The 21,633-nt window shown below is 39.0% G+C and overlaps 1 protein-coding gene across 4 annotated transcripts; it reads left to right on the top strand.

The window, feature by feature from the left end:
• Positions 1 to 44: 44 nt before the first annotated feature.
• On the top strand, positions 45 to 18,453 carry GANC (glucosidase alpha, neutral C). Of its 4 annotated transcripts, none has more exons than XM_065754768.1 (24): positions 45 to 128; positions 1,021 to 1,083; positions 2,305 to 2,413; positions 3,344 to 3,471; positions 3,997 to 4,179; positions 4,294 to 4,339; positions 5,261 to 5,327; positions 6,662 to 6,758; positions 7,313 to 7,493; positions 8,324 to 8,477; positions 8,975 to 9,210; positions 9,678 to 9,744; positions 10,770 to 10,849; positions 11,224 to 11,367; positions 11,762 to 11,858; positions 12,202 to 12,303; positions 12,748 to 12,991; positions 14,527 to 14,591; positions 14,861 to 14,937; positions 15,778 to 15,852; positions 15,999 to 16,112; positions 16,650 to 16,762; positions 17,661 to 17,764; positions 18,017 to 18,453. In XM_065754768.1, exons 1-24 carry the CDS (start codon positions 100 to 102, stop codon positions 18,124 to 18,126), a joined length of 2,685 nt encoding a protein of 894 aa, XP_065610840.1. In that variant the 5' UTR covers positions 45 to 99; the 3' UTR covers positions 18,127 to 18,453. The 4 variants fall into 4 exon arrangements, with proteins under 4 accessions (XP_065610840.1, XP_065610839.1, XP_065610841.1 ...); XM_065754767.1 differs by having other exon boundaries at positions 9,618 to 9,744; XM_065754769.1 differs by lacking the exons at positions 16,650 to 16,762; positions 18,017 to 18,453 and having other exon boundaries at positions 9,618 to 9,744; positions 17,661 to 17,753.
• Positions 18,454 to 21,633: the final 3,180 nt, after the last annotated feature.

Genomic DNA, 21,633 nt, shown 5'->3' with positions numbered 1-21,633 from the left:
GCTGGGCCCGGGTACCCCCTCCTCCTCCCTCCGGTTCGCTCGGTGACAGATTGCGGCGCCGCGCTGCCGCGGGAAGGCCCGACCCTGCACGGCGTCGCGATGGAGGCGGTCGCGCAGGGGGAAGCCAGGTAACGCCGCCTAGTAATAACGGCTCCTCGGCCCCCGGCCTCCCCTCGCTCCCCGCTGTGCCGGGATCGGTGTGGATAGCTGCGGCAGGCGGCCGGGGTTGGGGCGGGCCTGCGCCGCCGGGTCAGTGCTTCCACCCGGGCGCACGGACACGTGTAGTCGGAGGGAGGGCTGCATTGCTGGGACGGGTGGTCACCGTGAGGTCTGTACAGTGACCTGGGTCTGGTAAAGCTTAGCTCGCTTGTGACCACGTCGTCATGGCTGTCATCTGTGTTTTTAAACGGTGTACGTATGTCATCACTAAGTATTTTATGAGCTTCAGCTCTTCATCTGTCTGTACTAAAGCCGTCCTCTCTTTCGTGTGTAGCTGAACTTTGTATGCCAGGGAAAGTGTTCTGCTGACAGTCCATTATTTCAGGCGAGCCAACAATTTTCTGTTTTCTAATCTGCCTAGAAGGTCTCTGGAAGTAATACAGAGCCATCTGCAGCCTCCTTCCCTCATCGGGCCTTCTGCAGGGAGAAAAGGGGTGCAGGTTTTCTGCCTTTCCGTCAGTCCTGTCTGATTCTCCATTCTTATTACTGGAACTTATTGAACTATAAGGGCTGTAGATAGAGAACTTGCCTCAAAATGCAAAGCTCTAGGAATTCATTTGCGTGAAAATTCAGCTTCATTACTCACAGACTCAATAATTGTTTGTCAGGATGTCTCGAGTTTAAAAGGAAAAGGAGTAGCACTGAACTAAACGAGTAAAAATTCTTCCCATATCCAAACACAGCCGTTCAAAGTCCAGCATGTTTTGTGTCACAGATGTCTGTGCTCTGCTTAATCCTCACTGCTTTCGAGGACACCCGTCAGCTGATGTGTCACATTTAAATATTATCTGCTCTTTCCAGTATCCAAGATGAAGCTGTGGACAAAAGCAACTTTAAGGAGTGCAACCAGATTGCTTTCTACAGGTAAAGAGAAGAACTGTCGTGTAGGTTTTTGTAAACTATTAATATTTAAAGTTATAGGAAGTAGTTTCACATCAATTTTTAATCACAGCAAGCGTGCTACTTTCAGTATGCACCTTACTGTGCAACTCACCTGTCAGTGTGGGCTATTCAACGTATTTTAAAAGGGAGAATCTCACCTCTGTTGTCTTCTGTCCAGTGTTGCCTGCATAAAAAGAGTGACTGCCCAGTATTACAGCAACTGTCATACTGGTTGTAGTTTCAAATACCCATTTCTGTTCTGCAGGAAATTATGCTCTGAAACCCCAGATAGCATTTTTCCAATGGGAATGGGACTCCTTTCACATCAGCCCTCTCTAGTCTGTAGCCATTTTGACTGTAAGACACCTCATTTCTCAACAGGAAGTTGTCATGCATTACCAAGCTTCAAATCTTGTGTTTGCTCTACTTTTGTAATAAAATTTTTACGTGATCACTCACATTTGTGCAATGTCTGTTTGCAAGGGAACCAAGTTCATCTGTTGATAAAGAAGCATCCCTTTAAAGAATTCTCAAACATGCCCATCTTCAAATAATTCATAAAACCTGACTCCACAAGGAGAATCCTCCAAACAGCTGACAGAGCTTTTATTTCCGGGTCTCTGTCCTAACAACATAATCAAGACTAAGTGCAGTCAAAACTCTCTAGCAGCCCATCCAGTCCTTGTCCACTCTCCTTCTTTAGTTCCTGCTTTTAGTTTGACAGCTCAAGCGCTGGGTCTTGGGAAGCAGATAACCTTAGGTCTCAGTTCAGGAGTATCCCTTGGAAAGTAATTTCCTCGTTTCATGTTCAGGAGTTTACAGATCACTAATGTGTTGCTTCATCAGTACGTAACTTAGAAGCTGTTCTCTGGTGCCTCTGAGGTTCTGAAGAAAGTGGAAAGCAACTAGGCAGCTGAGATTTCAGTTGGTTACTTGAATTAAACCTTTCATTATTTAAAAAAGTATATCTATGGGATAGTGATGGGTTAACAAATCCCTCTGTTTTACATCTCATTCGTATACACCTACATATTCTAAGAACTATATTCCCTTCTTTTTTTCTGGTAATATTTGTTTGAAAATAATAAAAAAAAAAAAAAAAACGAGACAAGTTATTCAGTAAACATTTGTAAAATTATACTCCTATGTGTGTTTTAAGCCACAACAATTAGGGAGACTGAAAATAATTTTCTGTCTTGACAGACGTCAGAAACTTCTACATCCTGGAAAATCCTTGTATCAAGCCTTGTTGGATACAGTCACATTAAGTGATGAGAATGTCAAATTCCAGATTATTCACGAGGAGAATAAGGTGAGATCTCACCTCGTATAAGAATGTGCTTACAGAACAAGGAGTGACTATCATCAGTAGGTCTGATAATATTTGCAGAAGTTTTTGAGAGATTTCAGTGTTAGATGCATAAGATACAATGCAAAGTGTCAGCCTAAAAATGTCCTTATTGGTCAATATATATTTACCAACTTGACACTGTGCAAGAAGGATGCCTTTGAAGACAGTGATGCTGATCAACTTCCGGGTGAAAGGAAAAAATATCAGGCCAAAATTCTTTTGTGACTTGGAGGAGAAAAGATTCAGAAAATGAAAAAAACAGGGGAGGGATGGGAACACACAGAATGAAAAATCTGACTTGCAGAGATTCTCCACAGGAGGAAAAAAAAAAAGTCATTTTGTATGAACTGGAACAAAGTAAGTGACTTTACAGTTCCCAGAAGTGTAAAACAGAAAGTTTTACATCTTGATGAGTAGGTTAGTATCATCTGTTTTCTTCAGTTGTCTTTCTGATGTGGTTCATCAGCATAAGTACCATTGTGAGTACCAGTGAACACAGATCACTGATGCTTCTGTAAAAAGCCCTCATCCCACATCTGAAGAGTTCCTTGTTCTTACATTAGTAGCACAGTAGTAAAATTATCCATATTTCAACATTAGTGTTTACCACTTCGGTTTTCCTTTCTGTTTGTGGGGAGGGCTACACGATGTTAGGCGTGAGAGACTTGACAATAAGAGTCCACTTAAAAAAAAGAGTTGTTTCTTCAAAGCAGTAAAACAGAGGTGGTGTAAATTCAGAATGATGGTAACAGTTGCCTTGTAATACTAAAGAACATTAAAACAGCAAGCAGGCATGTAGATTTTTTTCCAGACAATAAGTATCTGATGATGATGAGTTGAAAAGTGAGTTAATATTTCTTATCAATTCCAGTTTTTCTGTTTTGCTCCCAGGTTCTTCTACAAGTAGAAATCTATGAAATAGAAGGCAATATTTTTAGGCTTAAAATTAATGAGGCAGCTCCTCTCAGAGCAAGATATGAAGTTCCTGATGTTCTTATAAAGGAACCTACCACCCAGAAGTAAGTGATGGGAAGATGATTTAGCACCTCAGTAACATACAGTTTTATTTGCAAAGTTGTTTTGCCTTTTCCCTCATTTGTGCTACATTGCAGTTGTTTCTCTATGTTATAAAGTTGTTACAGGAAGAGAAAATAAAAATGCATGTGGTTACTTCAAAAAAATCATGCTAGATACAGGAGAGGAGAAAGTTTTGTCGTACATATGAGAAACTTGAGACTACTTGGTACAATGAAAAAGTAGTCTGCTTGTTATGTCACATCATTTGTACCAAATGCATTACATGCAAATGTGAAAGGAATGCAAACTATGGGTAATTTTCATGCTTGTTGTATAGCCACCTGCTGCACTGTGCAGTGAAGCCTGAACACAGCACTTATTTCTGGGGCTCTTCAACACAAGACTTGAGGTTTTGTAATGTATAGAGGTAGCCTATGCTCATCTTGTATTTCAGGTTGTTATTTAGCTACAGTGGATTTCATGTGCTGCTGGTTTATATAAAGCTGTTGTTGCTTTTTGTTTGCCAGACTCTCAGTGTCCCAGAAGGAGGAAGGTGTTTTGGTGTTGACAGGTGTTAATCAGGACTACAAGCTTCGAGTCACTGCAAATCCCTTCCAGGTTGAGATACAGTTCAAGGATGAACCTGTTCTGAGCATGAATTCCAATGGGTTGTTGTATTTTGAGCACCTACAACCACCTCCCAGTGATAGGTACAGTATTTATTTATCCCTCCATATACTAATTCAGCTGTAGCTGAAAGTAAATAATTCTATGGAAATATGTTAGCAATAAACTGATTATTTCTATATATTTGTTTTCATTAGAAACCCTACAGCAGAAAATGAGGAGGCAGCAGTTGATTCCTCTAAGGTAACCCATTCTTACTCCAGTTCCAGCATTAATATTTTGTAGAAAAAATAACTTATTAAATAGAATCACATTTGTGATTCTATTTAAACTAAGTGCCAGTCACTGTTGGGGACTTTATGAGGCATTCATTCACATGAGATATAATTGTGACCAAAGGTCCCAATGTCGACTATTCCTTTATGAGATTATGCAACTTTTTCTTAGTGAAATTCGGAAAGGACCTAGTATTTCAGATAGAGATATTTTTCAAATCCATAGTTGAATTCAGGCACCACTTAGGCTTTAAAATATCTTTACATTGCCTTTTTTATTAGATATTTCTTGTTCTTTTGATCTTGATCACATAATTCAGAGTACAGGGAGTTTCCTGGTAGTATTTGGTCATTTTAAAAATCTCTTTTCCTTTTAAGGAGCATTTCAAAAGGAATAGACCTGTTTTGTAACAGTCCAAAAATATTCCTGCACATACATTCATGCTTAGAACTGATGTAAGGTTCCTTGTGGAAAAAGACCAAGTCCTGGCAGTACATATAGCACATACCAGTTATCTCAGGAGGCTGAGTTATGCCTATGATGTAATTTTATCCTCCTGTAGAGCAGATGGCTGCTTACTGTACTATGTAGTTAAAACTGGGAGGAGCTATGCTGTTTTCAGCATATTTTACTCCAATGTCTGGATTCTGCCAAAGAGTGTGTTTGCTTTGGGGGAGACACACTGCTACAGCAGAATATAAATTGCATTTTGCATTTACTTATATTAGCCCTGTTTGGAAAAAAAAGAAAAAAAATGAAAAAGAAAAAAGAAACACCCACAAGAAACAACAGTTGATAATGTATGAATCTCAGCTGAATAAAAATATGTTTCTTAATACATGGTGAGAGCAGTTGCACTTACAGACTTAGCTATTTCTGTTTATGCAGGATAATCAGGAGGATCTAGGTCTTTGGCAAGAGAAATTTGGCAGTTTCTTAGACATCAAAGCTCATGGTAAGTCTCGGTGTAGTTCTGGAAACAGTTTTACTGCTTTGTACTTACCTTTGTACATTCATATTTCTGTTTAGCTACTTAACATTTGTCCGTGTATTCCTCACACCTTTTAACTTGCTTATATCGTGTCAGTGGGTAAGAAATTTGACAAAAGCACTGGAAGTGTTCATTAGATTCCTGTTCAGGAGGAAGCATGTGAAATGTGACCCATTTCATCAGCTAAGTGTGTGCTGTTTGTGACAGTGGCTGCTAGTATGTACTAGCATACTATATGTTGTTGTTTCCTTTTTTTTAATGTATTATCACATAACGTTGATTTCACTTGTTTATTCTCATATCACAAATCATGATAGCTGAGCAATAATTTTCACAGAGAGACTTTAAAAAGGACTAAAAAGGAAAATACCGAGCAGGCTTAAGGGTTATTAAGAGTATTAATATCTGTCAGTCAGTAGCTCAGCTACCATTTAAATTATGGATTATGAAAACCCGTGTCCTTTTTCTGTCTGTCCTGTTGCATTAACTGATGTGGTTTGCTTTATCTGTTAGTTATTTCTGTCATACAGCCTTCTATTGCAACTGGCACTGCCCAGCAACTGCAGTATGCAGCAGGAAGCTTTCTAATGGTAACAAGGGCTTCTTCACAGTTGAGATACATAAGTGAAGGAGTCTGCTGCCCTTGTTGTTGATGCTGTATGTGATATATTAGGCCAGCATCATGATTGTGCTCCTTCTCAGTATTGGAGGAGTGAGATCCCTGTGGTAAAATACTGATACTGAAGTCACTGCTCGTCAGTCTAGATGATCTCTAGTCAGCTCCCAGAAGTTCCTCTGGATTGAGTAATGTGACATGATGATATCACTGGCAGCTCTCCTCCACACTACTCCTCTGGCTGAGGCTGAAGAGTATTAGAAAACAAGCTACTTTAGCATTCATTTTACTGTACTTTTTTGGCACTAAGCTTTCCTTGCAGGTACTGGGGTAGAACTGAGATAATTAGATGTAGCTTTTCTACATAGTAAAGGAGTTACCCACTATTACATGTTTGTTCTTCTGTTGTTTTTGGTCTTCGTTTTTTCTTTTTTCTTTTTTTTTTCTGTTTAAGGCAATTCATTTTATCTTCTTAAGCACATAAAAACTGGAAGAATGTTGAAAAAATGACCTCTGCAATACATGAGTTATAATGAAAGAAGCTGAAAGCAAGTTTGACGTATCTAATTGTTAAAACTTGCTTATTTTTTTCATTTTTTACAATTAGGTTGTTCTGCTTTGTTGCTCTCAGCAAAGCCTGAGAATGGAACTCTGTACTCTTATTTTAATGTTGTTACCACAGGTCCTAGTTCTGTAGGCATGGATTTCTCTTTACACGGATTTGACCATCTTTATGGAATACCACAACACACAGAATCACTTCTTCTCAAAAACACCAGGTAAAAGTGGCAGGCTGCATTACTGTAGAGAGGAATTGAAACACTGTCTCAACAATTTAACAAAAAAAAGCTTTGTATTAAGTATTTTATACAGTGTGTGTATTGTATCATGTATTTTAGTTTAATGATAGAACAAACTGAATCACAGACTGTCCATAGGGAGTAAGTTGTTCTGCTTTACATTCTGCAACTTAATAAATGATCCCATCTGTTCTCTCACAATTTTCCATGCCTTTTTTTAATTCTGGATTGCATGATTTGTCACATTTAAGCAGAACTCTTAAAAGAGCAACTCCACGAGGGACAGAGTTCAGAATTGATATTTTAGGATTTGGACCAAAGGAGCAGTAGTCTCAATAGTGCTAATGTTACTTGATTCAGATAGGTAGAACAAAAGATGCTGCATTCTGAGCTGTCCACATTTCTGCCCTGGGTGCTAAACAAAAGACCATAATACAGTGTGCTTGCTGTGTTCATTGGAATTACAGTATAGCTAAAATTGGCCTAGTGAAGGATGCTTATATCTAACAAACACATCTGTTTGTTTGTCCTAGTGATGGCGATGCATACCGGCTTTATAATTTGGACATTTTTGGTCACAAGATACATGACAAGATAGGCATTTATGGTTCAGTGCCACTTCTCATAGCACACAAGCCTAACAGAACTTCAGGGATCTTCTGGCTGAATTCTTCTGAAACACTGGTGGATATTAATACAAAGGCAGTAGCTGAGGTGAGATTGGCCTTCTTTCCTCAGAATTTAATAACCTTCAAAAACACCACAGGTTAGAGCCAAGAGGAACATGACAATATCATTGGAGAACTATCTATCACTCCCTAATGAGAAGCTGTCAGTCTCCTCCTACTCTCCTTCGTACAGAATTTGTTGCATTAAAGCACTGAAAAGAGCAGATAACTTCTTTCAAAAAGCAAACTGTAGAACTCGTAACTTAATAGGTATACAAGAGAAGGGAGAGAGGAAATACATAGTGTTGGAGCAGAAGTGTGAAAGGGTGGGCAAAACCTTGACCACTTTCTGGATATGAAATTTTATGGAATTTTTAAATTATGAGAATTGACACATCTCTTCTCAGCAGGCTCATATATTTGTGAAGTGTAGTTGGCCTTCAAGAAACAAAAAGTTCAGGAGATAAGCTCAAGTCTTGAGGTGCAAATCTATGATTTCTGTTAGAATTGAAATAGTGAGAAAAATCTTGCTTTATTCCAACACTTGATTACATTGTTAAAATTATTAGTTTTTCTTTGTTGTTAGTGAATGATTCTAAAGATCCTGCAGCAAACGCACTGTGAGATTATACACTAATTACAGAAAATTTGTAATTCTCTAGCTCTTTGTTATCCATTTTAAGTCATCTTTATTTTATGTAACTGGTATGCAACATAAAGGATTTGTGAACAGTATATAATATTCTTCAAGTGTGTACTCCTAAAATCTGCCAGATATATGTTAGTGGTAAGATTTTATGGGTTTCCATCTTTGGTTTTTCAATGAACAAAAGTTTGATAGCAAATGATTCAGCTTTGCCCTGGTTTCCTTTCAAGCACATACCAACCGAATCTGCTGCAGATATTTCTAAGCAGAGGGCAGTGCCACTAACTGATGTACGCTGGATGTCTGAAAGTGGGATCATTGATGTTTTCCTGCTGATGGGACCCACACCATTTGATATCTTCAAGCAGTTTGCACAACTGACAGGTACTAATTCAAATCATTACAGCAAATTTATTTGGGAGAATCTCTGAGAAACGTGTTGTACTCAAGTTGGACTTGATGATTATGGCTCCCTTCCAACTCCAGATGTTCTGTAATTCTACAATTATTTAGTTGCTTGCATTATTGACAGTTAAATTCATCTGTAATATTTTTACATTAGGAAAAAGATAAAGAATATTTACATTAATATATTACATTGTTTACTGGAGTAATATTTCAGTGTCACTGAACAAGAAATACCTTCTCTGTCATGCATTATCATTACAGCCTTCTGGCTTTTAAGCCTGTTGTAATGATCATTACTTCAAGAATTCAGTCATTTGGATATGAAGGACATGCTCTAGACACAATGTAGGCCAGAATTCCCTATATCCAGAAAGTTATATTTTCATCGTGGCTCTCAAGTTAACTTTCATAGTCCTCAGATAAAATCCCCAAAAGCATTAACAGTATTACCTTCATTCATATGCTCTTCCTAGGCACTCAAGCACTACCTCCCCTCTTTTCTCTGGGCTACCACCAGTGCCGGTGGAATTATGAAGATGAGCAAGATGTCAAGGCAGTTGATGCGGGTTTTGATGAACATGACATTCCTTATGACGTGATATGGCTGGACATAGAACACACAGATGGCAAGAGGTATTTTACCTGGGACAAGAAAAAATTCCAGAACCCCAAGAGAATGCAAGAACTTCTCAGGAAGAAAAAACGCAAGGTATACAATATATCAGGAAGGAAGAAAGTATTCATTGGCAGTGTGAAGGTACCCAATCAACATTAACCAAATTATTTCAGATACTGGAATCCATGAAACTACAGCAGAGTAAATTAGATTGTGTTGCAGTATGGTGATGCTTCCAGTGTGCATTCTTTTTAAATCCTGCTCCTCATCCCGTTGTATTATTTCATAGATTGTTCTCTACCCTTGAACGTGAGGCCAGGTTTGATCCCGTTGAAGTTCCATATTACAGAAGAAGGCCAGTGCTGTCCTAGATTGGCAGTCTGAAACTTAATGTGAGCTTTCACCACTGGTAGTTGCTATCCTGGCCTTTTATCAAAATTAAAATTTTACTCTTTTACTCAGTAAAGTTGGTGTTAATAATGTATTTTATTTTCTTGCAGCTTGTCGTCATTGTAGATCCCCATATTAAAGCTGATCCTATGTATGCCCTGTATTCACAGGGAAAAGAAAAGGGGTATTTTGTGAAAGACAGGAATGGAAAAGATTTTGAGGGCATCTGTTGGCCAGGTAAAATAAATTAATAAACAAATAAATAAATAGTAAATAAACTGTTCCATTTCTTCATTTTAAGCTGTTAATTTTTAACATTTTACAGAATCAGGAGCTACTGAATTAGAATTAATTTATCATAATAATTATATTTTTTGGTAGTTATTCATTATTTGAAATACTTTGTGGTTTCTTTGGCTTTGTACATTCATGCTCTAATTGGCTTAGCAGTATGGCTTTCTCTGCTGTCTGTTGGCTTTGCAGATAGTTCCATTTCTAGCACAGAGATAGAAAAGTTAGATATCTTTGTCAGAACAGCCACTCATCTTCTCCAACTTGTTTTGGATAAGTGAAATCCGGTCTGGTTTCTTGCAGTGAACAAAGTTGAAATAGGCTAGGTGAAAATTAAGTGAACCATGATACCAAAACTGATTCCATCATAATATGGTGATCTGACATTATCTTTTTATGAGGCTGTCTCAGTGGGAGTTGGTGGAGTGCAAAGGATGTTGTCCTCATTCTTTGCAGGCAGACCATGTTTGTGGAATGTCAATGAACATGGAAAACAATCAAGGGTATGTTACGACTTCTAGAAGCGTGGCAGTTTTAAACTATTACCATTTTAATCTCCTTATGCATTAATGTATAACTGCAATTATAGCTCTCTGTTATGGTTCAAGATGTAGTTATTCAGATTCTCATTGATGCTTTTCCCATTTGAGTTCAACACACCAAGGATGCTCTTTCTCACTGGCTTCCTGTTCCTATCCAAACATTCTTGAAACAGCTGGCATCCACCCTGAAATGCTGCTGAGCTTCAGATCGAAAGAGTTTTCATGTACTGATCCGCAAAGCATGGCAAAGGGTGCTCTGAGTTCCATGTTGGCCTGAAATTTGTTCTGAGGCTTTTGTCTTGGAAACAGTATCAGTCATATTGGTGCCCATTGTGGAAAGCATCCTAACAGTAGTCCACTGTATTCAGGTGCATAGATAACACATGATCTTAAAATAAGCTGAATAACTGGAATCTCCTATATCCACAGGTTCCTCTTATTATCTGGACTTCACCAATCCTGAAGTACGAAAATGGTATGCAGATCAATTTGCCTTCAAAACATACAAGGTGTGTTTCTGTTTACTCTGATCTACATGTACTAGAAAGCCTAAAAATGGGGAAAAGAAAGAAGAGAAACTACTGGCTAAGCAAATTGGTGGCTTTTGTAGTTGTATTATTATTACGTACAGGAATGTATCTTGGTAGGCTGAAATACTATACAAGGAATTTCTCCGTGGACTTATCTGCTGTGAGAAAGCTGGAACTGCTTACTTAGCTGTAGCAGTAGATGAGCAGAATGCTGCCATTTTGACAACCCATCATCTAAAACAGCCCATGCATTCCCAGTGTTTACTACAATGACAACACAGAAGGAGTGATGCAGGCATGCTCTCTTGTAGTTTGTGGTCACATCACCTTGATCTTCCAACTCTCTGTCATAGGGGTCCACTAATATCCTCTTTATATGGAACGACATGAATGAGCCGTCAGTTTTCAAAGGGGCAGAGCTAACAATGCAGAAAGATGCTGTGCACTACAACAACTGGGAGCATCGGGAATTACACAACCTTTATGGATTCTACCAGGTAGAGTATCAGGAGACATAGACCAGCAATTACATGTCCTCAAGGACTATGTGAACTGTGGTAAGGATGTTATTTACACAGTAGCAGGTGTTCTGTAGCCTCCACCAGGAAATGAAACTCTGCTGTGGTAAGCATTGCTGTATTTTAAATAAACGTCTCTGTCACAAGACAGTATGACAGCAATCCATGCCTCTCTAACACCACATTGACTGTGACTACACAATATTAACCATTATTTTGTTGTTCAAGTGTATTCCATGATAAAAGTATCGCTTTAATAATAGCGATTATCTATAAGCACACATTTCTTAATTATGAATAGCTAAAAAGGTGTTTTAGCAGATATCTTAACAGTAGAACACATCCTTTAAACTTTTATATTCATGATTTTCAGCAAATGGCAACTGCTGAAGGACTCATCAAACGTTCTTCTGGAAAAGAGAGACCATTTGTTCTCACACGATCTTTCTTTGCTGGATCACAGAAGTATGGTAAGCAAGGATTAGCTACATGCCTTCTCTATTGGTTTGTTTTCTTCAGCTTGGCACATAATAGGAAGTCTAGAGAAGACAGAAACTATCTTAAGAGTGCAAATTATTAAACTGAAAGAACTCTGGAAATATTGGTAAAGCACATTCAAGTCAGTAATGATCTGCCTCCCATAACAAAACACTATTGCACCTTGTTGCCTAATTCAAGATCCTGCACATATTATAAGAAAGGTTGCAATGAGCAGTAGTTCATGACCATTTTTGTTTTCTTTCCTTAACTACAAGCATAAGATGAATCATAAACACAACTTTCCTGTGTAATCCTGAAACTGAGTATTTTCAGGGGCAGTGTGGACCGGAGACAACACAGCAGAGTGGGGTTACTTGAAAATTTCCATTCCAATGCTTCTCACCATCAGCATAGCAGGGATTTCATTCTGTGGAGGTAAGGTTTTTGGCTGAAGTTGCTCACCGTACATCCACTAGTGCCACCAGACTTCAACAATCCAGTGCATTTCCAGGTGGATTCACAGATGAATCTGGTTTCAGAAACTAAAAACTTGTCTCTCACCATCACTTCTCCACTTAGTCTTTCTGTAGTGTTTGTGACGTGGAACAGTGATCTCTAGGCAGTGGTCTGTAGCATCACTGTAGCAGCCTTTGGAGGTGCTTACCCTGGTAAAAGTCTCTTGCTATTTTTTATTAAAGGATAATTTGTTACTTCAGTTTTCCACTCTTAATGAGACAAGCAGCTACCCAACAGCAGAAGTGCAAGTACACTGTGAAATACATGAGTTTATATACTTGGAATGCTTGTTAGAGGAGAACTTCAAATTCTTCAGAATAATTTCCAAAAATGTGTATTTTTATTTGTCTGCGCAATATCTAGCTGATGTGGGAGGGTTCATTGGAGATCCAGAACCAGAATTACTTGTTCGCTGGTATCAGGCTGGAGCCTACCAGCCCTTCTTCAGAGGTCATTCTAACATGGAGAGCAAACGGCGAGAACCGTGGCTCTTTGGGGAGAAGAACACCCAGATCATCAGGGAAGCCATTAGAGAGCGCTACGTCCTCCTGCCATACTTATACACACTGTTCTATCGGGCACACACAGAGGCTGAACCAGTTATGAGGTAAGCACGTAAGTCAGGAGGCTAGTGATTGTCCTTAGGAAGCCACTTAGAGGAGGAACTTAAATCACTGTCTCATACATTTGCGATTACTTACGTAAATAGTTTGAAAAAAAAGTCTTATTTCGCTTTCTGCAAACCTTGATAAGGTTACCAGAGGAAATTAAATATCATTTTTACTACATTGACACTTGAGACACACTAACTCACATACAGTCTTTAAAAATGTTTTTAAAGAACTGTGGACTCCAAATTTCTCATAATAAGAACGTTGTCTGGTATCCCAACCCACACTTAAAACCGTGCTTAACAGGCTCTGAAGTTGCTGGCCTAAAAACATAAAGGCCATTTTGCTGCTCATGAAAGTACTTGTTACTGCTGTATTGTTGGCATTATAAAAGCTTATTTCATATTGATAACTCATTTATCTCTGTAGTATTTTTATCATTTTTCTTTTAGTACAGAATCTAGTAATTTAGAACAGAAATGAAGTTAGAAAATTTGCTTTTGCTCTGCTGCTGTCTAACCTGTAAGAAAATGTCACAGTGGAACTGATTGCAGCAGTCCTTCCAGCAGGAGATAAATGCCATCAATTACTTTGATGTTACTGTGCCTTTGAATTTGCCCTTAGAGTTGTCCTTTTCCAGCACATCTACCTTTACCCATTGTTATACAAATAGAATACATCTAAGGTGTTGGGTTTTTTGGGGTTTTTTTTAAGTATTTTTGAAGAGGATTGAGTATTTTGAGTTTAGAATGGTTTGCATTACAGACATTGTGCGGGCATCTGTCTGCACATCTGTAGATGTAGAAGCTCATGTTGTGCACACTGGCAGACAGCAGGCTTCGTGTCTTTTTTTTTTAAATATGTACAGAGAGAGGAGGCATGGTATTTTTCTCAGAGTGGAAAACATGTCTCATTAGTGAGTACATGACCAGCAGGACTATAGGGAACAAGTGGAGGTTTATAAGTAATGTGTGAGCCAGACTTTCTTTGCAGGGAAACCCAGAGAGCTGCTGCAGACTGTCTCTGACTTGAACGTGCTCTTTTTGTCACAATCTCTCAAAACGAAGTATACGCATCTGTTATGTATCTAGCTGACTACTGCACTTCTCTTTACTGAGAAAGGCTGAAGTTGAACTTCTAGTGCAGATTTTTCAGTGTGTGACCAGGGGACTTACTACAAAACAGAACAGAAAGGACCTGCTCAGGGACCACATCATCAAGTGTCAGCATTGCTGGTAGAAAGGCTAATCCATCTCTCCTCTGCTAGAGGGAAGGCATCTGTAGTGCAAGTTTGCAAAGAAGAAGGCAGCAATGAAGAAAGTGAAGCTACAGGAGGCCAAACCATAGGTATCTTGGAGATCATCTCAAAGTGATACTTTAAGGCACAGAATAGAAACTTGCTCTATCCTTCAATTATTAGCTTTTAGGAGAAGGAAAAAATGAAGCCTAAAAATGCCCTGAACAGGTCTGAATGCCTTGACCAGGTCGTCGTGAGAAAAGAAACTAACTGAATTCTGCTGTCTTTTTCCAGGCCTCTCTGGATAGAGTTCCCAGAGAAATTAGAAACTTTTGGAGTGGAAGATGAGTACATGCTAGGTAAGCCCGTGTAGCAGGGTGTGCAGTACAGCCCAGCTGCAGAATGAGACCTGAGCAGCCATCAGCTCTTTACATGACTTTTTTCCCCAGAAAAAAGTGAACACATGGTGTGTGCCAGTGAATGTGATGTGGCTCAAGCAATCCCAAAAAATGACTATGGTTTTTGAGTGAGGCTGTCAGCTTCCCAGAGCAAGCTGCTTCTACTGTGGTGAGATGAGCCTTCAGGCACCACAGCAATCACTGATTGCCATGTTTATGTTTTTCTCCAGGAAATGCTTTGTTGGTATATCCAGTCACAGACAAAGAGGCCAAGGCAGTGAGTGTTCTGCTTCCAGGGTCAGAGGAGGTGAGGATGATACAAAGCTGCTCAGCTTTTCAGCCTACAGAAATATTTTATACAGCAACTTCCCAGCTCTCCACCTCGTAACTGCTGCACACGGCCCCTGCACCAGCCATTCTGTGCCTCTGTAAGCCTTCCCTTTCCACAGGATGGCACTGTGATCCACTCCTACAGACTACTTGGCTGCAGCAGCTAAGTGGAAGAAAGGAAGGAATCTGGGGAAAACAGTTCAGAAGGGAAAGAAAGCGTGAGGTTTAACCCTAGAGACAAATGAAAGCAGCAAAGGCAAGTGTGAGACGCTGCAGAGCTTTGTGACTGTGCTAATGGACCCATGACACTAACAATTTTTTCTTCCATGTAAGGAGAAAAATAGCTTGTTTGGAGAGCCTCATCCAAGAAAAATATTTTTCTTATCAAGATCTCAGTGGGAATTCAATGTCTGGCTCACCTGAAGTAGTTAAACCTGCTGGCAAGAGTGATACAGGGGAAGTTTCAGGTGTAGCTTTTTTTTGTTGTTGTTATGTTTTCACTTTAATATAAATATACTCATTCTGGAACAGAGCATTTCTTGACCAAAACAAAAAGAAAAAACATTGTTTTGAACTAGCAGATGCCTTAAAGCGTACAAGATGTTATGCAAACTGTAGAAAATACAGTTTTCTGCCTCATGGAAAGAATAGTCTCATTACTATGCAAGGTTAGTGAATTTAAAAAGTAAATGTAACTTCTTGCACATTAATTAGCTTGTTAGGAATAGTGACAGAAAGAGATGAAGCAAAAACTAACTCTGCAAAGGAAACAGATTTGGCATGTACTTCCTGCTCACTCTTTTTTCATTTTTCCTAGATTTGGTATGATTTCAGAAAGTTTAAACGAATGGAAGATCAAGGCACTCTGAAGATCCCAGTAACACTGGAGAATGTATGTTAGTTGAATAGTTTTCTTTATGTGCTTGCAGTAAAAGTTAATTTCTGAGATTTGCAAAGAAAAAACTTAAGATTTTCCTGTTCCCAGTTAAAATCATATGATCAGTTATATGAATCTTTCTAACGGCCTTGTTTTGGCAGATTCCCATATTCCAGCGAGGAGGCACTGTGATACCTCTTAAGACTGCAGCTGGAAAATCCACTGAATGGATGACAAATATTTCTTATGAACTCCGCGTGGCACTGAATGCAGAGGTACTCTGAAATGATGTTCCCTTTACGAAGCTGTCTTTTGCCACGTTTATCCTAAAGTCTAAAAGTACTCCCAGTGACCCTCTATTGTTTCTATGGGTGGGGGTTCCCCCCTCCTTTCCAGTGTTCCCTCAAAGTGAAACCGTAAGAGCACAGCACGGGCTGAACATTTTTCTGACTTTTCTCTGCCCTCCACAAGTCCTTTGGAAGAAGAAGCGGTGAACTGGCAGGGCACAAACTTTATGGACATACAGGGTAAAGTTCCCACAGGTGTCCTTTCTAATAATTGAAGCGACACCTGGCACCTAAGTCAATTTGCATAACCACAACGTCCAGGTCATCAAAGTACTCTCATAGCTGGACTCCCTGAACCTTCTGGAGACACAAGTAGCTAAAACAAACAAACAAAACCTACAGAGAAAAAAAGCCACCTCAACCTTCACTATGAAGCATAACACATAATGAGGCATTGTTTTATGTTTCTTTGTCTAACACTAGAAGATGCTGTTAGCTTGGACTCCCATGTGTTGTGTTTCACAGGCCTGTGCAGTAGGTGAGCTCTACCTAGATGATGGACATTCATTTCAGTACCTCCACAAAAAGCAGTTCCTGTACCGGAAATTCACTTTTCACAAGAACATTCTCTCTTCCAGGTAACAACTGAGGCAGATAGAAGCCACCCAACATACATACTGTCAGTGGAAATGTCTTGTAAATATGGAAGCATTAGTCTTTTCTGTTGCTTACTGAAGCCCCCAGCATAGGGGTAACCTGTTTGTTTCCTGGAAAGGAAACAAATCCCAGAACTGCCTCTGTTACACTTCTACTAGTGAAGTCTGTTGCCCACAGGGCTGTGTGGTGCATAGATAATGAGCTTAAAGGCATTTCATTATTCCCTTAAGTTTCAAAAATGTGCAGCAGTTGGTCTTCAACTGACAAAATTTAGTCAAGCAAAACTGTAGACTACCTTAAAGCATGCTTCACATCTGACCGTGTTCAAATTTAATAATAGAAATTAAATAAGTTGCTAAAATACTTGCAAAAGTGGAAATTGCAGGGGGAAAAAAAGTCATTTAAATAAATAATATAACATGCTGCCCCAAAAAAGAAAAATTTGATTTTGATGCAAGTTTTTTTTCGAGCTTTTTTAATTAATACATTAAGTTAAGTTAGTTTCAGAATGAAAGATAATTAGGCTTAAGACTGAAACATCTCACTTGCAAAACGTTAGAATTGATTTCACATTTGTATTTTAGGGTTTTCACTACCACTTTATAGAAATTCAGAACATTTCTGGTTGTGAAAGCCATGCTTTGTGCCACAAAATATCTTCTCAAATGTTTTTGTCCCCTCTTGACTTTGTGAAATCTGCTATGCAGTCAAATATTAGCTGATAACAGTAGAAAAAAACTTGTTTCAGGAGAGAGGTAAATAGAGGAAAGGAAACTGGTTTAGGGACCTTTCAGGGTGAGACTGAAGTAGTACTTTCTTAGTGTAACACTGAACTTATAGTGATGGACAGAAACTATGAAATATTTTTCATTTTTTCAGCTGCACAGGTGAGAGTGGACAGTACCGTACCACGTGTGTAGTCGAGCGGGTGATATTTCTGGGATTTGGACAACAACCCAGTCTTGTGACAGCCTGTTCCAAGGGTAATGAACTGACTTTTACTGCATTTAGTTATTTTACATTTGCTACGTTTAGTTATTTTACTACATTTATTTATTCTGATTCTGCTGCATTCCTATGTATATACTTGGCACATTTAACTACCATTTGTTTTGTGTTCAGTCCTCTCCAACAGTGGCAAAGACAATCTGAATTATATATGAATCCCTTCAATTTTTAACTGTTTCAGGAGGGTTGTTCCTGGATCGTATAGTAAATTCTCTTTTCCTTTATAGGTGGGAAAGAAAAAGAAGTGGTTTTCACATATGATACGAAGACTGCTGTGCTGATTCTGGAAAATTTAGCACTGAGAGTTGACAGTGACTGGGAGATTTGTATCAAGTGAAAGATGACAGCTTCTTCAGATAATTCATTGTGAGGTTGAAGGGAAATCAGTCTCAAAGACTTAAAGCATTCACTTGAAACCAATCAAGGAATATATTTCCCACCCACCTGATCCCAAAGTAATATTTCCTACAATTTTTCTTTAAAAAAACTGATTTTAACTTGGGTAACTCTTCTGTCTGGCAAAATAATAGCACTATGATTGTCTGTGGAGGAAAAACTAAGGAGTACTTGTTCTAGGCTAGCTTCAGTTAGACTTTAAGAATAAGTTCAGTCTTACCCAAAAAATCATGAACTGATTGTGTGAGATTGTGGCTCATTTGCATGGGGTTTTACCTAAGTATTTAGAAATCCCACTTTTTACAGCTTAGAGCACTTGAGGTGAGCAGAACCGCACCAGTTTGACAAACAGCATCAGTAAATATACCAGATGCTGAGGTCTGCCTGCAAGCTGCCTTGTAAAAACAAACTCAGAAAGCCACCCACTGTGGTTAAAGACACTTCCTCTTTCCAGTCCTTATGACCCTGCACAGGAAAGTAAACAGAGGCTAGCTGAACAATTCGGTCACCAGGCTTTGAATAAGTGGTACCAATCAGTGGAGTAATAGTGATGTGAAAGTGCAGAAGTCTCTCCAATAGCTGTCTTGGAAACTGGCTTTTGAAAACTATGTCTACAGCAATAGTAGCAGTTTGGGGCAGCAGCTAGGTTCCCATGGAAATGTTTTCCACAGCATTACACCCTTCTTTCTGCCAGTGATACTTTTAAAAATCAATTTGTTAGGAAAGAATTGGCCAATTTTGAATGATTAAATATCACTGGTTAAAGTTATCCTGGTGAAGCAACATCCTTCTGTGGAACTCTGCTCCTCCAAATCTTCCAGCTTTTGCTGAGCTCTGGCTTCCGTTACACTTAGTTCAGCAATTTCATGGTCAGCTTTTGGTATCTAGCTGAGATTTGAGCTTGGTAGATGGCAATGAAAAAGGCAGACATTATTTCTTTTAACACAGTAAGGAAACATTTTCCTTAGTGAATTCTTAGGAAAAGAGAGGGATAGACACAATTTTTGCCCAATAAAGGGAACAACATACAAATGCATTACTATGTTCCCTGCTCTTCCTAATAAGCCCCCTCAGTGCTTGGTCTGTCATTCCCACCTGCTGCTGTTTGTCCTCTGCAGGACAGATTTCTGGGAATAACAGCGTGAGAGCAAATGGTGACAACTACGCTGTTGAGTACCAAGTGCAGCTTGTTTCCCACCAGACCCTTAGCTTCCTTTTTTATTTTCTTCAATTCCTTGCAGACACTCTGAACTTCCACTCTAGGAGCTGGGAACTAGCAGCCTAAATGCTGCTGTGCTTAATGCAGACAAGTTAATCCAGGTGGAACAGTAGCAAATAGATCTTTTACATCTTTGAGAAGAGTTACAAACTCTGTTTTTGAGACAGACCCTATTTTTCTATCAACTTCTAAAGCTTTGATTGATAATTGCTTCTTTTATTTAAACATAGTGGTGCTTTCTGACAGGGTATAATTATTGTCTGGGGCGTTATAATGAAATGTTTTAACTGATGTTTCTGAAGTTTGAAAGTGAAATAAAGTAACTGAAAAGTGAGTTACGTGCCTTGATCTGACCTTCTTTTTACTGTTGAGCATCACTTACAAGTATTCTTTTAATTGTATGTAAGTAAACTGAATGATTAAATTTTATGCATGATCTAAATAAATCTGCACTGACACAAGTACTCATAAATCAAATGTTCAGTGGTACAATGTGCCTAACTTCTGTGGATTTCGACAGGAATTAGTTGCATGAAACCTTATTACAGTTAGGACTTCAGATAATAAATACATTTCAAAAAATATCATTTACATGGACATTTGTAGCAGCTCACATACTTTTCCACATATTTTGTCACAAATGAAGAAATGAATTAATACTTTATCTCTTTACAGAAAGTAATTGAATTCAGATATTGAAAGCAACTAGAGATAGAGCTACGTAAAAATTAAATCGATTGTCACTCACGTAGCGCACTTTTACTTTATCATCTGAACAGGAGTTGTGGATTAGGGCCCTTCTGCTCACAAGAAATCCTCTCACAAAAGGTAGTTTTTCCTAATGGACGAAGGGCTTTTTTGCAGTTTGTTGCAGACAGCACATCCATTCTTCGGTATGGTAAATTGTATTTCTTTAAAGACTGAAGTTTTCTTTTACTAGCAACTGCTGTTCATCACAAAGAAGATCCACAATAGCAAGAGGAAGCTGTGTTTTTTGAACAAGTATAGCCAGAAAATATTGCTGCACATGAGCAATGTTGGGTTAAGAATGTAACAGTGAGGGCATGCCCACCTGCCTTTTCCCCAACCCAGGAAAAAACAAATACATGAAAACATTGCTAATATGTCACTTGGTCCTTCTCTGCAGCCCAGAGTAGTTTGTCAAGAATCACATTGTGCACTACTACTGTCTTTCTTTCCAGAACAGAGCTCTTTGTATAGCTGAGTGATTATATTGAGCAAGAAGGGAGAAAATGAAAGAGAAAACACATGCTCTATAATGAAACTTTTTTTTTTTTTCCTGAAGTTGTGCAGTGTGAGGCCCTGTTTCACCATTTGCACTGCACTTGTAATATCCTGGAAAGAGTGGCACATATCTCTGCCAAGCAGCCATGCAAAGCCACGTCAAATACGAGACCTGCAATCCTCACATCTGAGTGTAATGAGGAAGTCATCAATTCCGCAGCTGAACACCCCATCCTGAAGCAACTGCATTCCTATTTCCACAGTCAAACCAGTCCTTTCTGAATGCCCTGTTGGTTCAAGAAGCTTCTGTTCACGATCAGAAAGATTTAGGCCACCATTTAGTGTTGAAGGTTAGAGTGCTCCTAGAGATCAGCCAAGCTTTTTAATTACATTACCTTTTTCAGAGGTTACCCTAATGAAGCTGTGAAAGGGAATCTAAGAGCTGTAGACTTTCTCTATTATTCTCAATTTGAAGCCAGTAAACCAAGGAAGTAGCTGAGAAAAAGGGATGGTATGCTGCCAAAGCACTGATAGTACTAGATCAGAAGGTCAGCCAGAGTCCAGATACTAGTGTTGTTAGGCCAAAATAGCACTGATGTCACCTTGTGATTTCAGACTTCCCAATCAAAGACCGTCAAGGTTTAAAGGGCTTTTCTTGACATAAATCCACTGTCAGTTTTTAAAGAATACTGTGCTATAGAGAAGAACAATGTGTTTATATAAGAGCAACTTGACTTTCTTTCACAGAAACTGTGAATAAATGTGCTAAGCCAGTCAGTTTATCTAAGACTGGTATATTGTAACACACACAGAATGTCCCAATTTCTACACTGAGCTCCTTAGAAATTTCACTGCTCTGATATGAAATGGTGCCTTTTTTACATAGTGAGTAGGTATGGCAAGTGAATCTCAGCCCTGACCAGCTGCTCCCTCTGAGGTAGCCTGGAGAATCCAACCCCCACATGAGAGGTGTTGAACTGATCT

Source organism: Cyrtonyx montezumae, unplaced genomic scaffold (genome assembly GCF_038088225.1).
Source record: "Cyrtonyx montezumae isolate F1298 unplaced genomic scaffold, pur_monq_1.0 scaffold_10, whole genome shotgun sequence".
Taxonomy (NCBI): Eukaryota; Metazoa; Chordata; class Aves; order Galliformes; family Odontophoridae; genus Cyrtonyx; species Cyrtonyx montezumae.
Note: the sequence above shows the minus strand (reverse complement) of the source record. Positions and strands in the feature narration are given on the sequence as shown.

Coding starts and splice junctions, on each gene's coding strand:
- GANC (XM_065754767.1), top strand. CDS start 100: ATGGAGGCGGTCGCGCAGGGGGAAGCCAG. Junction 7,494..8,323: donor ATACAAAGGCAGTAGCTGAG/GTGAGATTGGCC, acceptor TTTCCTTTCAAG/CACATACCAACCGAATCTGC. Junction 12,992..14,526: donor GAGGCTGAACCAGTTATGAG/GTAAGCACGTAA, acceptor GTCTTTTTCCAG/GCCTCTCTGGATAGAGTTCC.